The sequence below is a fragment of the Helianthus annuus genome, chromosome 14 (assembly GCF_002127325.2).
Source record: "Helianthus annuus cultivar XRQ/B chromosome 14, HanXRQr2.0-SUNRISE, whole genome shotgun sequence".
Lineage (NCBI taxonomy): Eukaryota > Viridiplantae > Streptophyta > Magnoliopsida > Asterales > Asteraceae > Helianthus > Helianthus annuus.
Window position 1 is genome coordinate 53,011,736 of NC_035446.2, and position 10,636 is coordinate 53,022,371.

At 37.5% G+C, this 10,636-nt stretch overlaps 1 protein-coding gene and 1 long non-coding RNA gene across 2 annotated transcripts; one reads left to right on the forward strand and one right to left on the reverse strand.

The window, feature by feature from the left end:
• Positions 1-532: 532 nt before the first annotated feature.
• On the reverse strand, positions 533-1,192 carry LOC110906665. The gene has a single exon (XM_022151770.1). It carries the CDS (start codon positions 1,190-1,192, stop codon positions 533-535), a length of 660 nt encoding a protein of 219 aa, XP_022007462.1.
• A 982-nt stretch (positions 1,193-2,174) lies between these two features.
• Positions 2,175-3,628, forward strand: LOC110905442. The gene is made up of 3 exons (XR_002573123.2): positions 2,175-2,364; positions 3,050-3,108; positions 3,183-3,628. It is a non-coding gene; the product is annotated as an uncharacterized LOC110905442 (long non-coding RNA).
• The last annotated feature ends 7,008 nt before the right edge of the window (positions 3,629-10,636 follow it).

The following is a 10,636-nucleotide window of genomic DNA, read 5'->3' on the forward strand; positions in this document are numbered from 1 at the left end:
CGTGCCCATTCCCCAACGCCACTTTATCTTTTTGTATTTTCATTTCCCTTAACTCCTTTTATTCTATCCATCTCCTTGAACCCAAAATCATAATCACCCGTCACAACAAAGTTTTCTATGTCTAATCTGCTAACCCAATTACTCTAACATAGTTTGGGCAAATAGGATTTCTTAGCCCATGCGTAGTCATAAAGCCCTTTTGCGGGCATTATGCGACATGTGGCATGTCACATCACCCCGGGGCTTTATGGGGCGTTATGCAATTTGAGACCGTAGTCATAAAGCCCTTGTGTAATCATTACTTATTTTTTAATTTTTATTTTTTTAATTCATTTGTAACTTTTTTAAAAATAAAATTCATTTCATTAAATAAAAAAAAGTACAATAAAATAAAAAAACATTAAACTAGAAAAAAAAAAACATTAAACTAGCATAAAAAAAATTACACAATCAAAGGTTATATTTTTTTTCAATCCGCTCCTTTTGTGCCAACGCATTTTCAAAGCTTTTCCCGTTAAGTGGTCATGCGGTTTCAAGTAGAACTCAAAGTCGTGAGCCCATTGTCTATCCGCATAATCTCCGTAACTTCGCGGTTCTCCTCCAAACGTTTATTACCGAGTTCGTGTATGTCTTGAAGTCGCTTGTTTATCTCCGAAAATGCGTTACTCATATCCGTTCCCATAGACATCGACGACGACTCGGGTTTTTTCGCCCGGCTTTTTCTTCCGGGCGGTCTTGGTAGCTCCTCCACCGGCTCGTCATCCGGAATATCCTCGTTCAAGTCGGTGTTTCGAGCGTCGGAGGTTGGCGTTTCGGGTTCACCCGACTCGTTTGTTTTGGACCTCTTTGATGGCCGTGTATTTCCCGAACGACCACTTGGAGTAGATACGATGGCCCATTTGGGGCTATGGCGAAGGATTTGCCAACACCTCATGTACGGGAAATGGCTATTAGCCTCCGTATACTCGACCAATGCCTGTTGCGTAACTTCATCGCTACTTCCACTTTTCCATCCGGAAAACAAGCGTTGGTACACGGTTTGAAAGTTTGTGCATTTCCTGTTTATATCGGTCCACTTCCCCGATATAGAGTCCGGTAGGCGGTACTCCTCTCCTCTACCCATGAGATCGAAAAAGAGTTCTCGTATTCGGTTCCAAAATACGGTTTTACTTTGATTATTCACCAAAACCATGACTTAGAATAAACCATTGAAATATTGAAACAGTGAAAACAATTCTAAATCATCTAATTTTTTAATCAATAGATTCTATTGATTACACATCACACTTTTATTATTATTATTATTATTATTATTATTATTATTATTATTATTATTATTATTATTATTATTATTATTATTATTAGTATATTTAAGTGTATTTTAGTAACTATGCTAATTATAAAAGCTAGTATTGAGGGGGGCGTAAAATCGTCACACATCACCGTCGATGACCATCAAAATCGAAAAAACTCGTATTAAGAACAAAAAAAATAAAATCAAAAGAAAAGTAGACATAAAAACGTTGAACCTAGTAAGTGAAACATAAAACACGGAAAACAATAACTAAGTAAATTTAAGGTCAGCACGTTGCAACGGGACCGTTAAACGGAAAAAAATAGGCGTAAAAACATTAACCACAACCCTATAAAACATTGAACTACACACACATGTTGTAACGTGCTAACTCGCAAAATTTTAACCGACACGTAAAATGAAAAATGTAAAAGATAAAAAGTATAGGGAACTAAAATTGAAAGTCAAAACATTTTGGAGTTAAATTGTAAAAGATGTAAAAGTGTTGTGTTAAAAGTATATAAATTAAAGGAGTAAAATCTCATTTTAGTCCCTGAGGTTTGGGCACTTTTTCACTTTCATCCAAAAGTTTAATTTTCGCCTGTGGATCCAAAAGGTTTGAAATCTTGTTATTTTCATCCACTTCACCAACCCCATCTATTTTTCCGTTAAATGAGGGGCAAATGTGTCTTTTTGAGTTTATTCAGGAAAAAAAATTAAATATTAAAAAAATAAAAATAATATCATGTATAATTTATCTTCTATCTATACTAATGAAAGAATGGGGGCGACACGTGTTACTCCCTCAATGAGTTTCACTCATTTTATTCACTTTTTGACTTTTTAATCAAAACTCACGGGATCTGAACCCTAATAGTTTGACCCGGTTTCAAATTTCGGATCCTTAATAAACACCTTTTCATACCGATTTGTTCATTCTCTCTTTATTCCACACAAAGAAACCCTAATCATCGTGCCATCCTCTTGCATTTGTTCACTAGAATTTCATCAAGATTAATTGAATACTTCATTCGATCATGTTCGTTTGTTGATTAAATCGACACATCATTGTAATATTTATTTTCCTATTTGATTCGTCTATGTTAGTGTAACTTTTATTTCATCTTGTTTTTGTTAAATCCAGTCGAATTGTCTATGTGATTATTGATGTAACATTTATACACATTATTCACATATTTTACGAAACCATAATTGATTTAAGGTTTGTCATATTTGATCTATTCGATCTATTTTTGTTAAATCCAGACCATTCGTCTTTGTTGTAGATCACTCATGTCAAATTTATACATATTATTTAGATTTTTTCTAAATCCCTAATTGGTTTTAGTATTTGTGATCAATTTTTCAGTACAGTTATTGTGATTGTTCATAGCATTTGTTACTATTATTGTTAAATCGAGTCGACTGTAATTGAGATACTCGTTATAGTGTTTTTACAGAAACAATAAAATTATGTTTGCCAGTTTTACATAGAATATTCAGTGGATTACATTTAGTTGTTCTTAAACCGTAATTAGATATATGTTTGATCTTAAACATTTAGAAGAATATTTTGTTTTTGTCTATCAGATATGAATATTTTATGGTTTTGATTTGGTCGTGAACAAAGATCTCAATTTTGATGAAAATGTTTGAATTGCTAAATGTTTATGATTCATTGTGTATGGTTAATAATTAGACTAGGTTATGTACACATGTATTTGTTACATCTATCTTGTTAACTTGTTGGTACAGGTTGCTTTGTTGGAGATCTCATAGTGGTATTTTTCAAAGTGTTGCGATTTCCTCAACTGGTAATATTAAATTTGTAAACATATTTATATATATTTTCTATTGCAAATTAATCTAGTTACCTTTAATAATTCAGGTTATTCCTAAAGCTTATGTTTAGAAGAACATTGGCGGACTGTTTGGGAAGAATAAATTGATAATCAGGTTTGATGGTATGCGTTCATGGGTTATTTCATATGAGAGGGTTCGTGATGGCGTAGAATTTACAGCTGGATGAAAACTATTGTGGATGACCTTGGTTTGAAGCTTTGTTGTTTACTGGTCTTTACACTGTTTCAGTTTTACTCTGATTTCCTGTTAATGGCCTTTAATGTTGATTTTGCTATTGTGTGCAAAAAAAACAAAAAAAGAAAGAGACTTTCAAACTTTTGTCTTGTGGATCATGCTAGTGACAAAAAATATCTCTTTTAGCAACATCAATCTAAATCCTTCGAGGAGTCGTGTTGTACGTATTAGTTAATTTTTTATTTCCTTTATGTAATAATGTAATATAAATGTTAACAATAAACTTTCTTTGATAAAGGCTATATACACAGAATCAGGATTGGAAGGTCTGGGGATCAGTTTTTTCTTTTGCCGGGATTGGGTCAAGGTTGTTCAACAAATCCAGATTAAGTTTGCTATCTTTGTTCTATTTCAGTACATGGGATACAAAAATTTCAAGTTGACTCATTTCAGTCCCGATGGCACTCAATTCATTATTCCACATCCACAACCAAATCCAATCGATGCTTATGTCACACCCCAACCGATGGCGGAAACATCAGAGTGAGACGAAAATGAGATTGCAAGAGACTTCATAACAACTAATTGTGACAATATTTAGATAACACCAATTTCATTGATACTAAAATGATATTACATTGTCTAGAAAGAAAAATACAACAAGTAGCAAATAACGAAACGACATGAAACAAGGTACATAAATTTAAATCTAGGTGTGTTTCTAATCCACCCTAAATAATATTCTTCATCGCATCAAATAGTTTCCTGCAACATGTATTAAAATAATGGTCAACAAAAAGTTGGCGGGTATACAAGTTTAATTACATAGTATAATGGTGAGTAAAAGTTGTCTCATATCCAACATGGTAAATTGCATACATTGTTACTAACATACTAGCATGTGTTAACCATAAGTCAAACCAAAGTGTACCGCAATCTTGCATACCATTGTCGCCAAAACGACAAGGTGGTAAAATAGTTTACTTTATAATACCATAAGAACACGGACGGTGCGTTAACCCTATAACGTTGTAATTGTTAAGGTAGGCTTGCAACATTAATGAACATATAGAACATAAGTATAACATAACATGCGATTAACAAGGAGAATACAAGTATCATGTTATCAACGGATAAGGCATGTGCGTAAACAAGTTTAATCGTGATTCGTGATTTTTGTATATGTGTACATGTTGCCCGAAGTGTATCAAAACGGAAAATGGGATCGAGTATACTCACGGTTTTGCATATAATTCCCACGTACGTGAGTGATGCGTTGAGAGTCGAGAACACCAAGGTTACCCTACATTAGGGAAACGGAGGTATGTAAGTATTCGGATTTGGTAGAGAGCTCGGATTCGGAATTTAAAATGTAGAAAAAGTATAAGGTGAGCTTTGATGGTTTCATCACTTGTAGGTTATCTCAAACCTTAGTCAAAACAGAAAGTTTAGAGGGTGTTTGCACCTCTAAACTTATAAGAATCAATCTCAAAGAAGTCATGTAACCATAGATGGGTTGAGGAACATGTTAGGCATAAGATTCATGAAACAAAGTATGAGTTTTATAAAAGTTTACAAGATAATCTTCCAAAACAGAAAGTTGGACGTCAAAATGGTGATGTTCCACCTTAGTTTACCATGGTACACTTGTGGAAATACTCCTAGAGGTGTTCCAAGCTTTGTAGTGTAAGAAAAGATGAAGAAAGTGAGGTAGAAGCTCACTTTTAGTGTGACAACTCGTATTTCAGAACCTATCTTTGTGTTTAATGTAACGTGTATGAACTCTATGTGACTAATTGATACGTTGGTTTTAATGAATAAATGTTACATGTTATGTGAATGCGTGCAACGTATGTATATAGTGTAATCGCACAACACAAGTCCAATCGTACAAGCTCATTCGGGACTAACACCTAGGGTGTTTGTATAAGTCCTACACTTCACCAAAACACACAAAGTTTAGCAAACCCTAAATCTCTCTCCCTCTCTCTCGAAGCCGACGGCCACAATCCTCTTTCTCGAAGCTTTCTTGATTTGGATCATCCTTGTTCTACCTTCTAACCGGTTAGTGTTTCATGGTTATTGTTTTGTTAGATGATATTGTGATTTATATGTTTCTACCTAATGATTTACGAATGATACGTGGTTGATTATGAAATAAATTGATGAGATTAGTGTACATGTAAGTCGGCTCACATGTGTCATATGTTAGTTCAATATAGGGTTTGATAATCATGTGATGATGATGATGATCTAGAACCGAATGAATGTAATCGGCCATATGTGTTTGGATTCAGATGGATTATAAGAATTGGTTTGATTTATTGGATGATGAATTTAGGATCTTGATGTTAATAATGTTATTTGATTCGATGTGATGATGACGAGTTGTTATATGATTAACTAGGGTTCATAAGAATCAATTGGTAAATGTTTAGTTTGATCGATAATTTGCATGGTTGGAAACTGATAGCATTGATTGATCGAATGGAAATTGGAAACTGTTTGAATGATTGTAACTAAATTGCAAGAATTAAGGAATGTGAAAACCGATCGCATAAGCCAGTCGCACAAGTTAAGAATATTAGGGTATAACAGTTAAAGCACCGTGTACAACCTCCTACAGCACAGTCGCACAACATCTTGTGGATCGCACAAGGTTGTGCCGATCGCACAAGATGTTGGGCTCCCCAACATAATAGGTTATGTTATGTTGTTGGGCCGGACAGCCAAAATCCAACCGCAAAAGCTGTTCCGGATCGCACAAGTGTAGTTGGATCGCACAAGTTGATTTTCTGTTTATTTGTTTGGGCCGTGTGAATGTTGGGTTATTTATGTTATTGGGCCGGGTTTGTCCCAGTCGCACAACCCGTTGTGAGTCGCACAAGATTGTGCTGGACGCACAACAGGTTGGGCCGAAGGCTAAGTGGGCTTCAATTATTGAATCGCACAAGATTGTTTGGCCATTGAACTTGTGCGAGCCCAATCTTTTGAGTCGCATAAGTTTGAGTATGATGTATACTTGACTGTTAATGTGTTGAATGTGTCTGCCATGATCATTACGTGTTCGTAACCTGATAGTTTATTGTGTAAACCTATGTGCACTACTTGAACCTAGACCTGACTTGTATGGTAACCATGTTACGACGTGGTTGACCACATATAGCTCAAGTGGCCTTTTCGTGTATCTGCCGAGCTAACCTAAGGTGAGTTCACACTTTCTACAAGGCATGGGTTCCCGGTGTGACAACCCTCACTAAACCAGGTATCCGTACGACTTAATTAATGACTAATTACTGTTTAATTACTGTGCTTGCTTGAAATTACTGATGAACTGCTACTTGATTTCTGATACTTGTGTCACACCCCCAAAATCCACCTGCGGATTACCACCGCTTGGAGGCGTGACTGACCAGGATCAAGCCACCAATCATATAGAACATTGTATAAGGTAAAAGTAATTTCAATATAATCCAAACCAAATCCATATGAAAGGTGTTTTCAAAACATAAGTAAGTTATCATTGTTTAGCGGAAGCGTATAATCAAAACCCAACATAAATAAGTACGAAATGTCATAAGTGTTTAATAAGACAATCACGATCCAAGCCCACAACGACCTGCTCCTCCCTGTGCAAGCTCCATATACCTAACGACCTGCAAGGCATGTAACAGAGGGTCAACAACTAGTTGAGCGAGTTCACGGAAAGTAAATGCGTAATGGTAAGTTCGTTTGTAACAGGTGGCTCTACTGGGCCGTTAGTACGTTCTATTTGTGGGGGTTTCCCATGTTGTATAACCACTAGACTACTCGTGACCATATGTGTTCTTCACAATCCGAGAACAGTAGTAAGTATAAGTTCACATAGATCTTACGTGAGTATCCTTCACATCCGAGGATAGTAATGAGTATAAGTATCCTTCACAACCGAGGATAGTGATCAGTATAAGTATCCTTCACAACCGAGGATAGTGATCAGTATAAGTATCCTTCACAACCGAGGATAGTAATCAGTATAAGTATCCTTCACAACCGAGGATAGTAATATGGTAGTCTGGTCATAGTGTCAGTAGTGTATCTATTCAACCTTATCCTTTCAATCCCATTCCCAACACCCCGGGAATCCCATGCCTTGGTAAGAGTGTGAACTCACCTTGGTTTGCTCGGTATGCTATGCTTTAAGGTTTATCAAATGTCTAAGTCCGTTATACATGACCTAGGATATGTTGCACATGATACGATGTAAGTGTTTGCACCAAATTAGGGTTTGCAAGTCATTGATATTCAAGCAACGGTGTGTTGTGTGCTTATCGTGTACAGGATGATATCGCACAGAATGATTCATTCATGCAAGCTCATATAGTTGTATACAGTATCATACGATCATATATAACATCATACGTCACATAATCAGTTAATCGTTTTCACGTAATTCATGCATCGCGTCTTCAATTTCACAGTTTAGTCTATCATGAATATTAATCTAACGGCCACCGTTAACATACTTAACCTATTAACATCGTTACTTAACAATTTAATAGAGTATGCCCTCAATTTCATCATTCATTCCTTAACAGGTCAATATGCTTTTATCATACCACTTACAGCTTCAATTTAAATCACACACAAGTAGGACAAGGCCTTGCCCTAATTGAAGCTCGGACAAAGAGTGAGGGGGGGGGGGTTTCCCTGAAACTCGGACCATATGAAATGTTTAAACTCGGACATAAGATGCGGCATCAAACTCGAACCCCATTTTTATTTGTTTAGAAACTCGGACCAAGTCCCCATCAAAAGACAAGGAAGCTCGGACCTTATGCACAAGTTAAAAGTGGATCAGTTAATAAATCCAAAAGTCGGTCGCTTCTTATCTTTACAAAAGTCGGATTTTATATTACATATTCCCACCTATTTCTATAGCACCATTGGGCCGAAGCCACAACCAATGGCCTTTGTTGACCGCCCATCACCACCGATCAACATGGAACACAAAAGATCCGTATGCTAGTGACTTGCTCTTGTACTGTGCAACTATCATTTAACCCACCTACAAGATGGAAGTCCCATGCCATTGGACCAAAAATGCACAGCCAAGGTTTCGTATTGGACCACCAAATATCAACTCAAACCAAATAGTCAACTGCACAACACCATTTGTCGGATTCATTATCATCATTACGCTATACAAGGATCAAGTTTGAAAACATTTAACCCCTCACATGTTTCCTGACAATGCTATGACCGAGCATGTAAAGATGGTATTATTGGACCATCATTATCCTAGCTTTTATTATAATTTTCTTCCATGAAACATGATTTTAATTGGACCAAACATTGGCTGCAATACTATGAATATGTCAATATTCTTAATCGGTATTCACACAATTAGCATCATCATTCATTATTCAACTTTCATGCATCATCCAATAGTTATAACCACATGTGCCACTGACAATAATCATCAATAATTCATGTATGAACAACCTAGATCATCGATATTAAAATCCAATCATGCAATCAGATTCGTCAATGCATATTATCACATTTTTCACTACAATCCGTAACAATTTCACATCATACTAAATCCGAGATCACACAACGAATCCTATAAATCACACGCGATCAAAATATAAATAGACTAACCGAATGAGTGTAGGATAGGTTCTCAATTAGATTGGGCAAAGGGAGCTCCAAAGTAGGTGATCGAGTGGGGCACTTTTCTGTTGCCGTCGAGATGTAGTAGGGGATTGTGTCTAGGGTTTGGCGATTAAGCTTTTTACGTAGAAGTGGAAAACAAAATATTAAAACAGATTGCTACTGGGCCATAGGCCCATGTGTTGCTTTGGTCGGCCCACAAGTTGACGAAAACACTTTATGTTTTCGTGAAGGGTGGGGTGTTTTCGGCTAGGGAATGATTTCGTGGATTCCTTGTTTGTTGTTTTTAATATCCACGAACACAATATTAATACAATACACTATTATTTATACGCATTACAACAATATGTTAAATACACTTAATGCACACAATATATATCATATCAATCGAACACGGTTTAACATATTAGAAAGGTGTATCGTTGTGAGACAAACAAGTCGTGAAAACAAACAGCTTAACCAATTAAGGTGTAATTAATGCGAAGATGGAAACCTTGAAAACTCGGGTTGTCACATTATCCCCAACTTGAAAGAAATTTCGTCCCGAAATTTAGCATGCGGCTACTGAGGAAGCTAGGTAAGTTGTATCGTTTACTGGTTTTCCTGGGGTGTCACATCATCCCCCCGTTGATTTGGAATTTCGTCCCGAAATTCCGCAGTAGTAGCTTCAGTCCCAGTAGTGGTTGCATTGGTTCCGAATAACCGGGGGTACTTTTCTGTCATCTGGTCTCCTGCTTTCCCAGGTGTACTCTGGGCCACGTTTGGAGTTCTAACGAACTCGGACAAGAGGGATTCTCTTGTGTTTGAGGACCTTAACATCCCGGTCCGTGATTTCCATTGGTCCCTCGACGAACTGCAACCGCTCGTCGATAGTGAGTTCCTTAAAAGGAACTATGAGGGTCTCATCTGACAGGCACTTCTTCAGATTCGACACGTGAAATACGTTGTGAACTGTACCGAGTTCAGCTGGTAGGTTTAGTCTGTAGGCTACTGGGCCTATTATTTCAGTGATTTTCGAACGGTCCAACATACCGTGGATTGAGTTTGCCTCGTTTACCAAATCGAACCACACCCTTCCAGGGTGAAACTTAGAGTAAAACCCGGTCCCCGACCTGAAATTCCAATGGCTTCCTACGCTTATCTGCGTAGCTTTTCTGGCGATCACGAGCTGTCGCCATGCGTTGTCGTATTCGTGCTATTCGTTCAGTAGCATCAACTACCATATTCTGGTCCTGTAATCTGACTATCCCCCACCTCTGCCCAACAAAGAGGTGACCGGCATTTACGCCCGTACAATGCCTCGAATGGAGCGGCTTGTATGCTGGTGTGGTAACTGTTATTGTATGAAAACTCCACTAAAGGGAGGTGCTTTTCCCAGCTGTTGCCGAAATCGATAACACACGCCCGAAGCATGTCTTCTAGAGTTTGAATCGTGTGCTCAGATTGCCCATCCGTCTGAGGATGATACGCTGTGCTCATGTCTAACCGTGAGCCGAAAGATTTGTGCATCGCTTGCCATAGCTCTGACGTGAATCGTGCGTCCCGATCCGAAATGATGGAGGTGGGCACCCCGTGCCTCGAAACAACTTCCTTAAGATAGGTGTCTGCGAGAGTGGAGAACTTATCCGTTTCCTTTATAGCCAGGAAGTG

Bases quoted from the DNA above. Each gene is read 5' to 3' on its own strand.
- LOC110906665 (XM_022151770.1), bottom strand. From the start codon at position 1,192: ATGGTTTTGGTGAATAATCAAAGTAAAACCGTATTTTGGAACCGAATA.